General features: G+C 40.5%; 2 protein-coding genes across 3 annotated transcripts in view; one reads left to right on the forward strand and one right to left on the reverse strand.

The window, feature by feature from the left end:
- The window catches only part of LOC139218567 (ras-specific guanine nucleotide-releasing factor RalGPS1-like), an 89,245-nt gene that overhangs the window by 31,401 nt on the left and 37,228 nt on the right, over positions 1-20,616 (reverse strand). The gene's annotated exons all lie outside the window — the stretch shown is intronic.
- LOC139218568 (angiopoietin-related protein 2-like) lies at positions 1,582-19,701 on the forward strand. Of its 2 annotated transcripts, none has more exons than XM_070850190.1 (5): positions 1,582-1,935; positions 12,204-13,133; positions 14,036-14,241; positions 17,890-18,160; positions 19,261-19,701. In XM_070850190.1, the coding sequence occupies exons 2-5, from the start codon at positions 12,239-12,241 to the stop codon at positions 19,458-19,460; spliced, it is 1,572 nt and encodes a 523-aa protein (XP_070706291.1). In that variant the 5' UTR covers positions 1,582-1,935; positions 12,204-12,238; the 3' UTR covers positions 19,461-19,701. The 2 variants fall into 2 exon arrangements, with proteins under 2 accessions (XP_070706291.1, XP_070706292.1); XM_070850191.1 differs by having other exon boundaries at positions 14,048-14,241.

The raw sequence follows: 20,616 nt of genomic DNA on the forward strand, positions 1-20,616 counted from the left end.
GAATAATGCTCTTTGAGGTGTCCATAATCAGGATTTAATGGACTCCATGGAGGCAACCATCGGACAGTTCTCTAGCTCCCCATCTCCATTCATTCCTGATGATGAACAACTCATCGGGCATTATCCTTTACTCAGCTCAGTCATTTATCTCTGTTGTAATGCTCCTTAGCTCCTGTGTTCCTGGTCTGAAAACAAAACAGTTCACAGCACACTGCATTTCCTGACTACTTGCTTCGTCGCAGTTGTAGCTCCACTGTAGATCATTAGCGCAATCAGAGCAGACTGTGTGCATGAACAAAGACAGAGACTGGAGAGCTGTCACAGGCTGGGACATGTCCTCCTTTTGAAGCACAGAAAGGAAAATACACATGATCAAATGACATACAAAAGCCATGCCAGAAGTCCCAAGAATTTCTCTTTGTTAAAACTCATATAGGAAGAATTATAGCAAAGAAGAGAAGAGTCGTGGTTCTGGTTTTTAGGCTTTGCTGCATCTGAATGTGCTCTGAGGTATGTTCTAACTTTGCATAAAGGCATTTACATGAATGTCACCCTTTTCCTTTCGGGATAATGTTATTATTACACTGTAGGGCCTCTTATTTTCTTTGTTGTTTTATTAAATACGTTGTTTGTCGTGATGAAATGTGTGCATAAGACTGGACCCTTACCTTGAACTAACTTCTTACTTGTCTCCACTCAATTTCCACTCACCTCTCTCACTTAAAACAAAAGCAAAATCATTCTCCAAATGGATAAACAAAGGATCGCAAAGGATAACCATTTCCCCCACTCTCTGAGGAGCAGTTTTTTTAATCACATGAATAAGAGCTCGCTCATCACATGCTTGTGAGCATCGCAGACATCTAAAAACAAATATGTTGAGACATTGAATGTTTTTGGTAGGTGTTATGTAACCAGTAATTACTATGACAACATAACAAACAGTTTCCAAACTCTTCCACCTCTGCTTTTGGTAAATTGTCTGAATGGACGGTCTCGGCCTGGTTTCAGAGATAAAGGTCTCAGCTAAAACAGTCGATGTGAGAATCTTCTTAAAGGCAGGAGATAACGGACTGAAAATACCAATTTCAAGCTGGGAAACTATGATTCTCTGTTCCTATTTAAGGCCATCATTATAAGAGCCTGAATTAAACTGGGAAGAGTAAAGACTCCCTTTTTAATTCACACAACCATGAAAAAAATACAAAATAAACATCTCCCTTTCATGTAGCCTCTCTCAGTAAGTACGGGTCAAGATTCACATGCTCCAAACTTGTGACCTTACTGCAACACATGCAACATGTGGCTTGTCAGCTCTCCCAGTCTCCTCCACACAGAAAGTCTTGGGCTGGCTGGAGGAGACCAGTGGAAAAAAAGGAGGACTGTGGGGCTGTGAGATGCAGGGGAGGCTGCAGGAGACAAGGGTTTTGGTGGGGGGAATGGGAGCCTCCGTGTAATGCTTCCATGATCTCCCTGTTGTCAAGGGGAGGGGAAAGGGGCGTTGCTATGGCTCACAGCTTAATTACTTCAAGCAACAATAAGTGTCTCACTTGAAATGGCAGGGCGGGGAGGTTGAGTCTCTGGGAAGAAGAGAATCAGTTTCTGTCTGAGGAGCAGGCGTGAGCTCTCAGTTTAAGTCTCTTATCCAAGGTGGAAAAATCCACTGCAGCACATGAATGAAGTTACAGCAGGAAAGCTTTGACTCTTTGTTGCTGCTGCTTGATTGGACACTGAGAGACCGTTAAAAAAAAAATCCCCATCTGCAGAGACATCATCACAGCTGGAACATTTTCTTCATGGTCTGTACGGGGAATTGATCCTGACAGCACAAAAAGGAAATAATATGAAGCTCCTCTGACAAAATAACAAACAAAGAGGAAATGTGGACCCAGTCTAACTGGTGAGGAGTCAAACGGGAATACAAAGAGGTAAGTGGTAAGTGGGGCAATTATCTCATTTGACATTTTCATGTCATATGAGTCAAGAGTAGAGAGAATCCACTTATATACATAGTACTGTGTATATACATAGTGCGTTAAGTGTTTTTGTGTGTCCAGTTGTGGTATGGTGTGAAACAGGGAGCTCCACTTCAACAGGTGTTACACTGCAATGTGACGTCTGTCACTTTCTGTGACTCATTAATTATTATGCGAGCCGTTATTTTCTTGTAAGACACTATATTATTAAGACTATTAACTATGTAATATTAGCACTGATCCTATTTTTATTGATCTACCTTGCAATGGCAGGTAAAACTAAAATCATTAGACAGAGTTGACACATCACTCAGATTAGCTGGCTCAGGAGACTCTACTTTGAAACAACTAATGAACAAATTGGAAAACATCTTTTTGTTGAATCTTTTACAGTGTGACAAAAGTAATGCTGGTGCAACAGGGACATAGTTGAAAATGTTCAGGGAATGTCCATGGCTTGTGAGCCCTTTGTATTTGAAAACATTCCAGAGTTGTGAAAAATTAGGTGTGTCCCACTCTTTTTTAGTATGGGATATGAATAAAACAAAATAATCCTTCAGTAGCTGAAGACTAGAGCCTCACTAGCACATCATTAACTTGTCACAGATATATCAGTACAGGTGTGTATGCCAAAAGGTAAGTAAGCCAGTGAGAAACAAGAAATGTCAAATGTTCACCAGAGAGCACTAATGAGAAAATGTCCTGCTCACTAAATATCTTGGCCTCTATTCTTTAAAGCTGCACTATCAATACTTTCATATCAACAATGGGTAAGGTAAAGGTGTGGCTCATAGGGACAACCAGTTCCCCTCAGCTCTGAGGAGCATTTTATCATCTCTTAGTTCAATGTTTTAGCTTTACACCCCACAACATTACCACTTTTACCACTTCTTGTCTCCAGTTTTTTGTGTAAAAGCTCAGATGAACCTACAAGCTTTAAGCATTTTCTGGAATATTTAATATAATAGGAGAACACCCTGCCATGAGTCAAGATTTTTCTCAAAATGAGGCCAGTGTAATTATGTGATTGTGTAAAGTAATGACTTCTGGTGCAACACACCAAAAATCAAACAATAAATAAACATTTTCAGTAACCAATGAGCCATCAACAAGCATGTTGATCAGGGCATGAACACATTAGTCATAGACCAATGAAATGATAGCTCTCCCTTTACAATCCATTCTGCTTCAGGTAGACACAGGAACTGAAAATGAAGTGAAATAATCTGACCACTTATTTCAGTTCTTTAAATTGATCATTACTCAGCCAACACTTAAACACTTCAAAACAAAACTGGCGAATGAGCAGAATCGGGCGTTTCTATCCTCTCTGCCCTGTGGTTTAAAGACCTCCGCAGGCCTGTCGTGCCTTTGTGTCAAGACACAGACATGCATTTGTGGCCACCACCACCAGCAACTGTTCCTACTGTGTGTGCATTTGCATGGGTGAGAATGAACGAGTGCCAGAAACAGACACAGTGATGAAGATAGAAAGAGACAAGCGGAAGACAAGGAAGGATAAAGCATGCGTGACAAATTCAGTTATCACTTTTGTTGCTGCTGAATTTTTCTGAAGTCTGCCACTGAGGACTGTGTTTGTTCTCTGTGTGGTTGTGTATGTGTCTGCTGACACCTTTTATTGGTTTGCCTAGCAGATGGGGATCTGGGTCTGGACTGATTTTATGGGGCCCATGCAGCACTTCCCAGTTAGTAGAGATCTAACAGATGTAGGTCTAACACTGTAGGTATGGACAGGCTTCAGTATCATCCCTAAAGAGACCTGGGGCCCAATGCGTATGTACATAAACCATGTATATGCAACACTTTTAATATGATGAAAGCTTTACCACTCTGCAGTGGTCAGTCAGTGGAACATGCGATGTTGTTATGCTACAGTTCATAGGCAGGCAGGAAGGCAGAGCTTAGAAATGAAATGGACACAGTCTGAAAAAAATCTTCAGATTCTACTACAGCTAAAACACTACCACTACATGCATTACAACACTCAACACAGGCCTTAGGAAAAAAACACAAGGTCAACACAGGGGGGCTTGGATTAGCTTCAACACAGTTTGAACATCCTACAATAATTTCAGGAGTAAGGGCTTCCCGTTTGCTTGCTGCCGTGTGCGTTTGTGTGTGTGTGTGTGTGTGTGTGTGTGTGTGTGTGTGTGTGAATGGATGAATAAGACGCAAAACTGTACAGCGCTACAATAAATAAAAGCAGTACATTGAATTCAGTGCAGTCCATTAATTCTAGTAAAAAGAGCTGTAGAGATGAAAAGGGGGTCTAAAACACACAAAAAATATCTAATGCTTTCTGAAGGTGTTCTATAGAGTTCTATAGTCCCTTAAAAAGTTGCCACATTCCAAGAAAAGTCCAGCTGTTCAAAAGAGCGAACTGGTGACAAGCTGAACTCACTTATGGTCCATTGTGTGAGTAATAACATAGACGTGCAGTCTTTTGTCTTGAGAAAACACTCAGGTAAACATTTAGGTGCCCTGTTATATTATAGGAAAATGGATGTCTACTAACAATGACTGAACTGGCCTGGATGACCCAGGACTTGGCAGTTGTGATGTAGTAACCACCATTTCCATGACCGAAGATAACAGTGATTTCATCAAGGGAGATTCCCCTTAGTATTGTGTGTTATTCAACATTCCAGTGCTATGACAGCATTTTACCCAAAGGCCAAGAGAATATGCATCAAAACATGGTGTGCTATTATAAAAGGCTTGAGCCAAGACTGGAAACAGGGAAAGAATAGCTTGAGCAAGCCCTGTAGGTCATATAATGTACTAAAGAGGAGTAGTGTCCTCAATTTATGAATAGGTGAGTTTTCAGACAGAAGATGTATAAAGTTTTTGCTGTCTTTATGTCAGTGGGGAGCTAATTCTGCCATAGTGGTGTCAGGACAGCAAACAATAGGGACTTTTTGAGCGGTAGCTGCACCTCCCTTGTACTGAGGTAGTAGCAGCAATAGCAGAGAGAACAGGATGGTCTTGTGTGTGACAATGTCCTGGATATAGGATGGGCCTCAGCCATGCACATGGTAGGCATCCTTTTTGTAGCTGTTTGTTTAGACTTGCTTGCTTTTGGAATGATCAAAACCAACCAAACCAAATGATAATTAGAATTCTTTTAGAAGAATGATGTTCATCCCTCACAGTACAGTTCCATGCACTTTGAGAATCTACTACAAGGAGCCCTGAACCATTGCTATAGACCGATTGATCAGAACACCCTTTGTGCTAGAAAATAACTAGTTTGTATAACATGTTGTCCAATCACATCCGTAGGCAAACATGTTTATAGTTGTTCTGAATGTCCACACTGGATGGTGGAGTAAAAAAACAACATGATAATCATTAAAATAAGGGAAGGCATTGGTCGTGTTTATATATTTGGCATTCATATAGCTCTTTTATCCAGTCACACACTCACATGCTGATGGCCACAAGCTATCGTGCTGGCCTAACCATCAGCAATTTGGTGTCTTGCCCCAACACAGTTCGACATGCGGACAGGAGGGGCTGGGGATCAAACCACCAATTAAAGCTGAACAATTAATTGAATTCAAGCTGACATTGCACTGCAATAGAAAGCAACATTCAAAAAGCAAAAGCTGTGATTAAAAAAGAAATTAGTTTTTTAACCAACAAGAGGGTCAGAAACACCTGGTGCTATGGGCTTCATGTGCACACACGCTGACCTTCACTTCACTTCATGTGACAAATGCACATGAGAGTAGAAAGGGGATAAAAAGAAAAACAATAAGGGTGCTCCAACCAATCGGCCTACCAGTTGGAATCGACTAATTTGTGGCCTTACGACCCCAGTTGGGAGGTGAGTGAAAGCATAATGAATTGATCTTTGCATCTATAGTGTAGTGCAGTAAAAACTGAGTATTTTACTGGATACAAACCAGAAACTAACAAACAGAAGGACAAACCAGAGAGATGAAGGGCGTCCAAGGTTTTATCCATTAAAATCCTGTTGTTACCAGGCCACACGTTAGACGCTGTGTAACATTTAAAATGACAGATATTAGAAACTAGCCTTTAGTGAGTAAAGCATGCTGCACCTAAATCCATGGTTTTGAATGCCACAAAAGTGACTCTCTTTTAACCTAGTTAGAGAAACATGGTAACATATGTTGCAAACCTAACCAAGTCCAGGAGGTTATGGTCAGAGTTTCAGTTTAAATCCACTGTAAACTGTGACTTCGGTTCTAAGAGGAATGGTACATTTATTGTCTGGACCTATTTTAGGTTCAGACAAGAAAATACTTGGCAGAGTGAGATATTGTGCAGAATATGCCTTGCTACCATAGCTACAGCACACTGCAACACTACAAATCTGTCACATGCACAAGGCCACACGTGATGATTGCTAAAACACTGACCAACAGTGTGTCATGGAGATTGACTACCAACATGATCACTGACTGAAATGTTCAACAGCATAACTTTTTATGAACAAGGTTCAAAACACATTGAATTTTTCACTTAAATCAACATGTTCACGTTTTCAATGGGATTTAAGTTATCACAATATGTTTATAGTCAGGGGCTAAAATTTGCTCTTTTTTCAATATTATCTCATTTTTATGTTCTGTTACTGTAACTGGATGCAGATTATATTGGTTGTCCATATATTAATGTTTAGACCAGGCCTGTTGCCCTGGACTGCTTTGTTCTTTTTTTAAGGTTCTATTCAAAAGTTAGGGTCAGGATGACTATATCGCATGTTTAGAAGGCTTGAAATGATCAATATTCTACTGTGATTGGATGTTTCTACAACTCAGTTGCTAAATAAAAATAGGTTATTCATACTGATTTATGCATCAATTCATCTCATTTCATGATATCATGTAGGGTCTGGCCAACATGACAGAGCAGTTTATATGTTGACTATAGCCAGTGTTGTGTTAGTCATACTATAGACTGATTTATTGCTTGTGTATAGTGAATAAGAAGGTAGATTCTTAATTGCATTGTTAGTCACAATCGTGATATTGTTCTAAAAAGCAAACGCAATGGAACCCTGCGATCAATGGACGACCCAACCTGAGTCACAGCCACCACAGCCTGAGCCACAGTCCTCTTGCTGAAAAGAACTGAAAAGATAGAAAGTGCTTGAAGCCATGACCATTCAGGCCATTTCATGGACCAAGAGCAAAAACTAGGAGGTTTTAAACCAGAAATATGAACACACTAAATGACTTATGGTCCAATTGTGTAATTCATTTGCATTTGCAATTATAATCATTTGCTTTTATAGCTGCACACATGTAGTGGTCTCACATACATTTCATGTATTGCTGAATGCTGATTCATGATTCATGTGTGCTAAATGAATGTTACCTCAACTACTTTAACGGTCCCCCATTATGTTCAGGTGTCCTGCGAGAATATTTTTTTATGCTCAAAAATGACATTCTTTTCTCATACTGCACATAGCGGCTGCAGCCCTTTAGTCTCTTTCCCGCTCATGTTTAACTTATGTCTCTTTTAGCTTATGTCCCCCTCTTGAAAAGCCCAACCCGCTCTAATTTGTGCCCATAGGTGTATTATAAGAACTGCGTACTGGACTACTGCTCAGCTTCGCTTCCAATTTTTCCTAGAGGCCACTTGTGGTATTGCAACCAAAAAATCCTCTGTGGCCCAAAAAGCATTTTCTCCGTAGACCACTATTATAAGAGACCTCTGTAAAACTGCTGACAGCTTTGAATGTAGTAAATTATTATTATTACTATTTGTATTGTATATTTTAAGCCATGGGAGTTTAATCTTTCTAAAACATTTTCAAAGCCATTCACCAGTGTGGCTAGGACAGAGGCATGATGTGGTGGACACTACTGAGCACATTCAGTGGCCTGCATAACCCAGGACCTAACCTGGTGTATATGCCTCCAGTAACTGAGCAGACTGTACCATGTTTCATAGTAACTGTGATCTTTTCACTTAAGAAGTTTTTACTTTTCGGGCATTTTCATATCTATCCGTCAAAATATTTGTCAAAGCTGCAGATTACCTGTTTGATATCCTTTTCAGTACTGCAGAGAATATTGTTAAGTTTGTATAATGATCGGTCAGACTGTGAAACAGAAATGTCTCGGTTGTGACTGTGACTCAAAGGAAGAGTGGGTCGTCCCTAAATCAGAAGGTTGGTGGTTCGATATGAGTCAGCGTGTCCTTGGGCAAGACACTGAACCCCAGCTTGCTCCTGAAGCAGAGCTTCAGTGTGTGAATGAGTGTGAAAGAATAGTCTCCTCCTGTATGAATGTTGTGTAAATGGATGAATGAGGATGTCATGTAAAAGCGCTTTGAGTGGTCAAAATGACTAGAAAGGGTCTATACAAATACAGAACATTTACCATTTAGCCTTTCTACTACTTTTGAAAAATACCAAAACTCTCCATAAAAATAAAGTAATTTATTCACATCCAAATAAAAATGTAAATATTCATTGAATATATAATGCACAGAGTGGCTAAGTCATAATTTTCATGTAAACTGTCAATCAACATAAAGGGTTTCTTGTACACTAAGTGTTGGCTAGTAATAGAGCTCTCTGGTCACAGTGGTCATCCTGACACGTCCTCTTGTGTGTATAAGATGACATGATGCTGCTGGCTGTTGTGCTGTCTTTAGGACACCACTTGACTGAAGGTCCAAGGAATACCAGAGGTCCATCACACAGATGACCTGTAAAACATGACAGATTCAGTGTTAATTGTTCACAAGTACATGGCAACATTACAGCATAACCACAAACGTAGTAGTAATATTAGTACTAACATGTTATACACAGAGTAAGGTCTGATATGATTCATCGAATACAATATGGACAAGATAAGTACAGTATTTACAATGGTATAAATAGGAGTATACTATGGACAAGACATTTGTAACTACACTACTGACAGCACAATAAAGTTCCTGTTGCAAAAAGCAGCTTTTTCCCAAGTGAGACTTGTTGTTTATAATAGAGAGGCCAAGCCCCACCCCTTTTGTCGGACCACCATAGGACCTTATTTCAGAAAAAATATGTATGGTAATCAACAGTGAGACACAAATAATTTTATGAATTAATTTTCATGAATCACACATATTGTATTTGTCAATTTAAAAGATGACTTTGCAAGTCAAGACTGTTTTAGACTGTTTGTAGTTTGCCATTAAACTGAAATGTTGAGCTGTTGAAGACCATGAATATATTTTTGCTTGGAACATAGCTAAGTTAGCTAAGCTAGCAGGTGATGTATATTGTTCAAAATGAGAGGATGTAGTTCACCGCGTGGTTTCACACAGAACTAACTATGTCTAAACTAAATGTCTTTGGGGCAACGACATTTTGATACTTGAAACGTGTAATTCATGGTGCCATTCAAACAGGGAAAAAAATGTCAGCTTCTGGTACTTTTTAAATAAGGTCCCATGGAACATACCAGACTGTTACTGGCACTCTTCTAGTCTCAACCTACTGCTAGTTTCTACTACTTTTTTAGTTGGTTCTGACTAGTGCTTCATGGGCTGAGCAGGTTAGCTGCTGGGTGCTAACCAAATTACACAAAGTGTCAAGCAATCAATTCATGCAATTTGACAATTTCTTTTTCACACTTCACTATATAATTACCTTTAAGGCATGTCTATAACGTTACAGCAGCAACACACAAATACCGGCGAGGGTCACAGCAGAACAGGCTTATAGTACCATGAAAAAACAGTTAGCTGGTCCAACTCCTCTCGTCACTGAGTTGGTTTCAAATGAGGCTTAGCGTTAACAGTTTCTCTCGGGTGTCCCTCAGTGTTACAATATTACCAATCCAACACTCATCACTTCAGCCTGTGGTGATTACAGTACATCCTTGCCACATTAACTGTGCAACATACTAATGCCAAGTTCAACAGGTTACCCTCCAAATCAAGCAGTAAAACAACAAAAACACAGCAAAACTTACAGCTTCCAAGTCTGAAGTCAGGTCACAGACTGCTGGTATCGTCCGTCCTGGAGCTTGTGCTGTTACCAGTTCTCCTTAGAAAGCAGTCGGAGTAAAACACACAGTTGTCCAATGGTCTATCCAAAATAAATCCTACGGTCTTCAATTCCTCAGATGGTGGGAGGACATGCTATGTTGATTTTCACTGCCATCAGACCAATTGGCGTGCTACCAGTGACATCTTTGTGTTACCTGCAGCCAGCCTTGGCAAGCAAAAAACAATGGCCAACAGTGAGGAGGATGTGGGCGAGGACCATTAGCCTGCTGAAGGTGCTGGAGGAGGTCCTATGTCCAACAGGTCCCCTTGATCCTGACATCAGGAGGGGAGTCGAATCTAAATGGTGTGTTTTCACACATATTTACTGAAAGATGGCGTTACAGATACTGAAAGATGGGGCTGGGATAGAATGCAAGTTAATGCGACAATTATTTTATCGCGCATTAACGCAGTTGTTTTTATTATTATTATTATTTTGAAGGTCCGTTGCTCACTGGCTCTGAAACACATACAGACAAACCGTGGGTCACAAGAGGGGTGGGATCAGTATTGGCTTGGGATGGACGTCATCACGCGTCTCGACCAATGAGAGCATTTGGGGTGGGCTTTAGGTCGCTTTCACACCAGAGCTGTTTGGTCCGCCTTAAACGGACCAGAGTTTGTTTCCTCGGATAGTCTGCTTCGTTTGGGCAGGTGTGAAGCTCATCCGAACTCTGGTGCGGACCAAACAAGCGAAATCTGGTCCGCCTGCCTGAAAACGTGGGTCATGGTTCACTTGCAAGTGAACCCTGGTGCGGTTCGCTTACAGTGGGAAATGCAAACCGACTATCCAGCGAACCAAAGAGAGGACATGAACCAAAGAGAGGAAGTGAACCAAAGAGAGGAAGTGACGTAGAGCGCTGTGCATTTTGGGTAGAGAAAAAAACAAAGACAAGAAGCAGAGGTAAACAAAGAAAAAGTTGGAAAATGTCTCGTTGGCAGACGTGGAATAGTGAGGAGGTGCAGGTGCTTATTGATATATGGTCAGAGGACTATATACCGCAGTTGGTTCGTTTTTAAGTTGAGATCTACAAGAAATATTTTAACTGCGACTGTGTAAAGGGAATACTGCTGTTAAAAAGCACCTTATTTGTTTAAAGTGTCTGCAAACCAAATGTTATTGCACTGTTGCTCAAATAGCAGTACTAAAATCTGTATCTCTGTTAGCAAGTGATAAATGCAACACAGACAGACTGCAGCAAGGTAAAGGTACCTGTTGTGAAATAGCCTTAAATAGTCTAGAAAGTTACACAATTGGGTATTGACATGCTCTATATGAAAAGTGTATTGAGGCAATGTTTGTTATGAATAGGTACTATACAAATACAGCTTGCTTACATGGGTTTTTGTCTGTAATTGTCTGTAGGTATGAGTGTAAGTGTGAGTGGGTTGTTTGTCTCTATGTGTTGGCCCTGTCTGGCGACCAGTCCAGGTTGTACCCCACCTCTTGCCCAAAGTCATCTTAGATTGGCTCCAGACCCCTGCGACCCTTAAGGATAAGCAGTATAGACAATTGATGCATGAATGGATGGATGAATGACTAATTGATTGACAATTCAGGACATAAAGCTGATTAACGCAATTTGATACAACATTCTAACCTATTCCACATCTTTCATAAATTGAAGGTATTATTCAATTTTCAAATCCCACTAAAACATTCAACCTTGTTTGAACCTAAAGGTGTAATGGAAGTCAATTGAAAATTCTTCAAACCCTCTAATCTTCAACTTCTCCAAATTTCTTCATGCATTCATGTAGCAACTCCATTCCAACTTAAAACATTAATGACTCTTAGGACTTTCTAACATTAATTCAACACATATTCAAACCTTAAAGTGTTCCACATATTTAGTACATGCCACACATCTTTTGCACGTCTTCATACATCTCCAGCTGATTTTTCATGATTTTTACATTAATGACTACATATAAAAAGGTGCCATTCAGAGTGACAATCCCACTGCGAATTATCAAATTCTCGTCAGCTCTGTTGCTATGTATCCTCTTTTAAGTCACTGTTTTCAAGCACCAATTGGCCAAGGACAGTCCAAATTCTACTTATATTCATCAGGTAGACACAGACACCTCTTCAAATGAATGATAATGCTGCTCGATAAATGTTGGATGTGTTTTGCCAAATCACTAATCTCAATCAATAATCTCTTTCCCCTGTTCCAGAAATCATCCCGGTTCAGCTGCAGCAGAACTGTGCCATGATTATCCCTGTGGTGGTTTTGCTGGTGCTCCTGTTGCTCTCTGGACCCAAGTCCTCTCTCCAGGGAGAGACTGAGGAAATGGGGAACAGTGATGAAATCCTGGAGAGAGAGTTTATCTATCCACCAAAACGCCAAAAACGTGCCGTGGTCAGCCACAGTGCTTCCCAAACAGACAAATGTTCTTACACTTTTATTGTCCCTCAGCAGAAAAACAACGGAGCCATCTGTGTGAACTCTAAAGAGCCTGAAGCCCTGCTACAGAATCGGGTCAATAAGCAGGAGCTGGATCTGCTCAACACTGAGCTGCAGAAGCAGCGGCGGCAGATTGAAGCACTTCAGCAGTTGGTAGAGGTAGATGGGGGTGTCATCAATGAAGTCAAACTACTCCGCAAAGAAAGCCGCAACATGAACTCCCGAGTTACACAGCTCTACATGCAGCTGCTGCATGAGATTATCCGCAAACGAGACAATGCTCTGGAGGTGTCACAGCTGGAGACCCGCGTGCTCAACCACACAAACGAGATGGGAAGGCTAGCTGCACGCTACCGCGACCTGGAACATAAGTACCAGCATCTGTCAGCCCTCGCAAGCAACCAGAGTGCTCTCCTGGTGCGGCTGGAGGAACACTGTAAGTGGGGAGGATATTCATACAGTGTGGGGCAGGAGAGGAGCCGTCTTATCCATCCACAGCCTCCTGTGATGCCTCAGCATCCTCTGCAGAGGCCTGCCGTGTCTCCTGGAGGCTACAGACCCTACCATCCACCTACCTACACACGCCACACCAGCAACCCAATGACTAATGAGATACAGAGTGACCAGAACTCTAAGGCATTACCAGCTCCACTACCCACAATGCCAAGTGCTACATACAGCTTCACAAATGAGCCCTCTGGTAAGTAGATGATCACAGTGACAGTTTTATCTCCTTCTGAGGTCTATTATTGTGGCAAACACAGTCCACAGATTGTCCAATGCATCACAAAGCTGAGAGAAATATTACCTCCAATAACTAAAACAATAACTTGCTACAGCCCCACAATAAATTGATTGAACAAAAAAAAGGAAAAAAACAAAATATTTGTATTTGCAATTAGAAGGGCATAAATGGGCAGTGAATGTTATCAAACAACAAAATAAAAAAGTTGGATGACTTTGTTCACTTTCAATGCCACACTGAGTAAAACCCTAACAGATTTTTGGATGATTTCCTCCATGTGACCATAACCCTTTAATAAGATTTGCTGAGTTGTTGTATTTCAAAGTAACATTGCAATTTGTACAAGTGGACATGCAAAAGAAAAAAAGTCTCAGAAAGCTGAAAAACTGAATTAGCAACTAGTTTTAAGGATTTTTTAGATAGAAAAGAAAAGATGTGAACCCAGGCACATATGCACATACACATACTTTGCCCCCCTCTAGTGTTTATCCTCTACACACACATTAAAGTATAACAGTAATGCTGCAAAACACAAGGCTTTCAAGGGGTCCAAGTTGGACAAATGAAACCTGTAACCACTGCACATTGTGGTAACTGTGCTGTCTCTGTGTTTCTATGTGATGTCTCCTGAGGTTACCAAGAAATACAGAGCAGTTTTGCTCACAGTAGAAAAGCATTTGTCATATTTGGAACACATAACACACTGTCAGCAGTAACTTCACTTTTCCATGTATTAGTTACTTCATTGTGACTTGCACCAGTTGTTTGAATTATCATGATGATGTTTATAGCATGGTCAGTCATAAAAGCCTTCGTAGATCAATGGACAGTACACAGCTTTGTTAGTCAGCATTCAGTCTCTGTTGCAGGTCCTTTCAAAGACTGTCTAGAGGCTTTGGAGGGTGGATACAGCACAAGCGGCATGTACCTCCTGAAACCAGAAAAAGGCAACCGACTCATGCAGGTTTGGTGTGACCAGAGACACGACCCTGGTGGTTGGACTGTCATTCAGAGACGTCAGGATGGCTCAGTCAACTTCTTTAGGAACTGGGAGACGTACAAGGTAAAAATAAGTCTGAGTGTAAAATCAAAAAGTTCTGTATGCCTTTAAGATGGTACTGCAATATCGAGCTGCAAAGATGTAAGCATCTATTCTGTGTAAATAGAGATAGGGTGTTACATTTTATTAATGACAGACTCAGAATCATTCTTTTAAAACTAGACAAAGAGTCTACAGTCATGCTAGGAGCTCTCCAAGACTGCATGCTTTGAGCTAAATGCTTATGTCAGCATGCCAACATGCACACACATATATACATAGTTCAAACATCCTGATGTTAACCTGGTATAATGGTTACCATGTTCACCATCTTGGTTCAGCGTTTTAATTATTTCTGTGAACAAGGTAAACGGCTACGCACAAACCAAAGCTCCATGTCCTTAGTTGTGTTTGTACTGTAATGGAAAACCAACCAAACCGAGTCGAGTCGAGTAGAGCTAAAACTGTGTAATGGAAAAGCGCCAAAAGTGGTGAGCCGACCGTCCGACTGACACACAGTGGCATCCATAGATACACCAAAGTGCTTATCAATATAAACACACAGAATGTGTTTGTATGAATAGCTCAGTCTTGCAAAGAAGTCAAAAGGGACACGGTCATGCTGGTGATGTATTTTGCAACAATGAAAACAAGTAAGAAACTTTAACAAATAAAGTAGGTAACTACCCTACCTCACGTCTCTAAAAAGCATTCTATTAGGGAGCACAAGGTAAGATAAACATAATAATTTGAAGACCTAACATCAGAAGCTCATTTAGGATGTTATACAACCATTTTTACAGGCCAGGTAGTACTTCCTACTGAGATTTTGAACCTTAAAGTGAGGCATACTCAAAATGACAAAGGAAACATCTTGGAAAAACTATCTCCTATATCTACATTTACATGACATAAGATACACTCCCTGATTTTGTTAGTGACTAAGAATACCCTAAATTAACTCTGACCTAACTGAACACCATGAACTGGGTAGAACTTTTGAGAGCAAGCACTGATATCCACACTCTTTAGATAGAATACGGACAGCAGGAAATACACAGACTCTAATTTAACCTTTAAAAGAACACCATAAAAATCATTCAACAAAATTTTCAGACTACTTCAAGAAAGCCATAAAAGTTTTTGATAAAACAAAACACTTTCATTTCACCATTGTAACATTTTGAAAAAATTAAATCTATTGAGATTTGAGACCTTTAAGAAATTTCATATATGCTTGTCTTATGTAGAGGGGACTGTGAAGTGCCACATAGGCACACCACAAACCACAATCTGTGTCTCACTACTAACAAACTGCGCTGTTAGTAAAGGGAAGCAAATATTGGAGTGATCTGCCAATTTCACTGAGGGAGTCACACATACACCACTTTTATGGCCCATCTTAAACAATGGCTCAAGGCACATCAGACCTGTGATCACTCTTAACCTGACATGCTGCACAATGAATTGTGTCCTTTTTGTACTTGTATTTTAATAGTGTCACTTGTAATGTTTCTGTCTTGGATGGATGTAAGATTAGCATTATTGCTAACTTCAGCATGTTTACTTCTTGTGTTTTTATACTGACGTTCAGCAATGTGCATTGTCCCTATCAAATAAACAAATAAAATTAGTATTTCTAATTGGAATCTATATAAACAGAAATTTCAAAACTACCACAGTGATATAAAAAAGCCCTAAAAGTTATATTAAGGATGAAAAAATGCTATTTAGCTCCCACAGCTGAAATCTATCTAACAAAACAAACCGTTTGACCAATCCATTTCATTGTGTAATGTGTGAGTAATCATGTGGAAAACTCAAACAAAACCAAATCTATGAGATCACACCAGCAAAGCTGAAATCAAGTCCAATAAAGTAAACATGCCGTCAGTGTGCTCTCAGCTGCCAGTGCAGTGATCTAAGGACTTCATAACCACATTCTGTTTCCCAGTTACTACAAGTGAAACTTGACTATGTGAAAACACGGGTGTGGGTAAAAGACGGGTAAAATATTTAGTTGCCAAAGCTTACACACAGACACACACGCTCCAGTGCGCATGTGCGGAAGTATATGCTGCCTGTTACAATTGCTCCTGCTCATTTTCTTATTTTTTCTTACTTTTAACTATCTTTTTAATTATTTGTTTTACTTTTTTTGCTGGTAATATGTTTTTAAGACGTTCCCTCTCCAATACATGCTGGTGGAAAGCGCTCTTGTCATCTTTTTGCTGTGAAAGTACTACTTTAACTCTGCCGGGTGCAGTAAACATATGGCCGTTGGTAGCCGTTGGTAGCCGTTTTGGCTACACGAGTGATCAGCTGATCGCTCTGAAACCTGCTGGCATCTTGACCACGAGATCTTCACAAATTCCAGAAGAATTGTGGAGGAAAACACACCGAGGATGCAGAGGAAAGAAGAACCAGCGGAGGAGAGAAACCAGAAGGAGACAACGGAGGCATATGGAGGAAAAGAAATATAAACCCTGTCTCCCCATTGTTACTATGGGCAACGTGAGATCGCTGGTAAACAAGATGGATGAGCTAACAGCGTTAGCCAGGAGTCAGATGGAGTACCGGGAGTGTAGTTTGGTGTGCTTTTTGGAGACATGGCTGCATCAGGACATTCCCGACGACAATGTTTCCATTGGTGGCTTCCAAACTGTTTGGGCCGACAGAGATTGCACCAGGAGCGGTAAGCGGAAAGGAGGGGGGCTTGCTGTTCTGGTGAACAACAGGTAGTGCAATCCTGCTCATATTACTATCAAGGAGCGCATCTGAAGCCCGGACATTGAACTGTTTGCTGTTGGTCTTCGTCCACGTTGCCTGCAGTTTTCACATGTTGTCATGGTGACTGTTTACATTCCTCCTTCTGCCAACCCAACTTCGGCGTGTGACGTCATCCACTCTGCCATAGCCCGGGTACAGACTCTGCTATCTCTGTCTTCAACCATGTCACCATGGCAAAGGCACTGCCCAACTTCATCCAGTACGGGAACTGTTTCACCAGAGAGGAGAGGACCCTGGACTCTGGACTCACCTGATTTACTTTTGTGTTTGAAGTTTATTCTTATTCTTTTGAAGCTGTGTGTAACAAAAAGCAATTTCCCCCTGGGGATTATTAAAGGAATTATGATTCTGATTCTGATTCACATCCTGTGGCCTAGAGTGAGGAGATCTCAATCTAGATACTATTTTCAGTACTTTAAACTCAAGACCAAAGCACAACTGAGTATTTCCAAGTTGTCCCCAAACCAGATCATTCTTCAACCTCCCCTCAATGAGTCAACAAGGCACTTAAAGCCAATTACGTGCTTACATTTGGCAGGACTGAGGACTATAACTCCTGATTGAATGCGAGAATCACATAATTGAAGACAGGGATTCAGACACAGTGAGCTCTGGTAGAAAGGATCTAAAACACGTCCTGCTATCATGCCACTGCTCTTTGCCTTTTGGTCTGACATCATCTCAGTCTTGTGCAGATGCTTGGAAAACATGGGTGGTTTGTTGTTGAACGTCCAGGGCTCTGTCCAATTGGAGGAATAACAGCATATTTTCTTGAAAATTTTAAAATTAGAAAATTGCTGTGGCTTTTTCTATTAAATCATATGTTGGGAGCAGAAGAAATTGATTATTCCTGACCAGTTCAATGTCTTTCTCCCTTTTCAGCAAGGGTTTGGAAACATCGATGGTGAATACTGGTTAGGCTTAGAGAATATCTACTGGCTGACCCACCAGGGCACCTACAAGCTGCTGGTCACCCTGGAAGACTGGACCGGACGCAAGACTTTCGCAGAGTACGCCAGCTTCCGTGTCGAGTCGGAGACCAACTCCTACAGGCTGCGAGTGGGCCGATACCATGGCAATGCTGGAGACTCTCTTACCTGGCACAACAACAAGGAGTTTACCACACTAGACAGAGACCATGATGTCTACACAGGTGAGTCGAATGCAGTGCAAGAGAATGCAATCATAAGTGTTGGTTGGGGTTTCACTACTACTTCACAAACTGCAAATTGTTTGTTAACTGGATTGGATTCAACTGATCGCGCATAATAGGTTCTAGCAACATACTGTATAACTGCCACTCTTCTAGGGCTTTAAATCTTGATTGACTGAAATTCCACTTATTCTTCAAACAATCGATTGGTTGATGTGGGTAAAAAAAGAAAAAAATGACAAGACACTGCCCTGTGATAGACTGGTGTGAGCTGCTTCTGAGTCCTTGTCCTATTTAATGAGTAACTCTGAATTCACATCAGCATGAGCAATTTGTTAGCGATGCTGCAGCATCCATTCACTCAATCCACACCAACTCAAGCTCTGTTAATGTGAACTTCCCTTAAGGCTATAATGTTTCCCATTCAGAAAAGCACCTGTTTATATTGTAGTTTTGTATTGTGTATTTTGCGGTTCTCTTCTTCAAATCGTTTTGTTAGTTGTGCAGAACAAAAATGCCTGTGCTACGTTTTAGAGCAAGTTGAATATGGCCATCAATGAACCAGTTCACCCATATTGAATGTCTACTCATTCAAAAACAAGTCTAAACACTGTTCAGCTCTTCCTCATGGCTGAAGACATACATATAAAGCATGTGAATGCACACTGTTTAGATTTGGCAAGCAAGCTACCTGGGCAATTCTAGTTTGCTAATCAACAAGTCAGCATCTGTGTAGACAAATCAATATTATGAATCTCCTATTGGCAAGAGTGCCTGCATAAAAAACTGCATCTCCTGCAGTTTCCTGTCGGTGTGGATGTCTGATCAGAGAAAATAGTCTTAATGTTAGAGGGTCATATTACAGATGTTAATGGACAAGGTGCACTGCATGCAGGTGAGCACATGGGATCCAGTGCATGCCTCTGACATTTTAAACAAGTCAAGGTCTGGAACCCCTCCGCTTCGTTTGATAAACAGCGGGGCAGTCCATTGTTGGGCTTGCTGATTAATGATCAGTTGCTGACCTCCTATCCCCGTACCAACAGAAGAACAGATTGCTCCTATTCCAGGTGGTCTGATTTGATTCTTTGTGTTTACAGGTAACTGTGCCCACTACCAGAAGGGAGGATGGTGGTATAATGCCTGTGCTCATTCAAACCTGAACGGCGTATGGTACCGAGGTGGGCATTACCGTAGCCGTTACCAGGATGGGGTCTACTGGGCTGAGTTCAGAGGAGGTGCTTATTCTCTGAAAAAAGTGACCATGATGATACGACCCAATGCAAACACTTTCCATTGACACTTTAGTTATTAAAAACTGAACAGATTTTAGTGAATAAACAGCAAAGGGATTTCATACTTATATCACAAAAACAGGTGCCATTAATTTGAACAATCTTTGCTCTTTTCAAGTGGTTGCTTTACTTTCATAATGAGGCTTCAAATTGCAATGGCTCATGCAGCGACTCAATAGGATCTGTGCGGATTTTCTTTTTATTTCATTCCTCCTACAGGTATAAGTTTTACTTATCTCGTTTGGGCTCTTAAAGCAATTCGGCACACTAATCAACGAAAGCACACAAACATATTAAGTGGCTGAAATGTCTTGTTTGTGTCTCCTGCTGTGTGTGGCCTTTTGTTAATTTGATCATTTTATTGATGTGTACATCAGAAAAAATAAATACAGTACGATACAAAACTTTGTAGAGAATAAAATCCACATTCTTTCAATTATATATTAATGTTCTAATATTAACAAAGGAATTTATGTCCAGAGATCAAAATTGACTGCTGGCAATAAACTGGTGCTCGAGATTGTTATTGGTGCTTATATTAGGCTTCATATATATATACATATACACGCGCACACACACACACACATATATATACCGTGGACTATAAAGCTACCTGTATCACAGAATTCACGATTCATGATTCTTGAACTAAAATGCATATGTGGACTGCCGTGATTCTATAGTGCTTGATATGTTACTGTAGTGAGATATGAAGTTGCAAAAAAAACCCCATCATCTAACAAAAGGTGCAGAAACAGCTCCTTCAAGATGATTCTTCGCTACATCCTAATTAACTATTGATGGGACCACTGTTATATTATCAAAAATTACTGTGCAATGTTTGAAGGAATGATGCCGTTACACCTCATTAACTTTACCTTTAATCATTTAAAGAGCTCCATCCAAGTTTTAAACAGACCTTTTCTTCCTAACATTAACATTAATAGGATACTAAAAGTCAAAATCGAAAATTTTAAAAAAAGGAACAGTTCACCATTTTCTTTTGGTTAACCCCGTTTAGCTTAAAGAGAACAGACAAAGAAAAGCAAAAGAAAATAGCTAGCCGAAATCTGTCCATATTTCAAAAATCCACCTAATTAACACCTCGAAACCTCACTAATTAACAAACATGTTGTATTGAGTTTGTTGTATTGCACAACT

Source organism: Pempheris klunzingeri, chromosome 19, assembly GCF_042242105.1.
Source record: "Pempheris klunzingeri isolate RE-2024b chromosome 19, fPemKlu1.hap1, whole genome shotgun sequence".
Lineage (NCBI taxonomy): Eukaryota > Metazoa > Chordata > Actinopteri > Acropomatiformes > Pempheridae > Pempheris > Pempheris klunzingeri.

Coding starts and splice junctions, on each gene's coding strand:
- LOC139218568 (XM_070850190.1), top strand. CDS start 12,239: ATGATTATCCCTGTGGTGGTTTTGCTGGTGCTCCTGTTGCTCTCTGGA. Junction 14,242..17,889: donor GGAACTGGGAGACGTACAAG/GTAAAAATAAGT, acceptor CTCCCTTTTCAG/CAAGGGTTTGGAAACATCGA. Junction 18,161..19,260: donor AGACCATGATGTCTACACAG/GTGAGTCGAATG, acceptor TTGTGTTTACAG/GTAACTGTGCCCACTACCAG.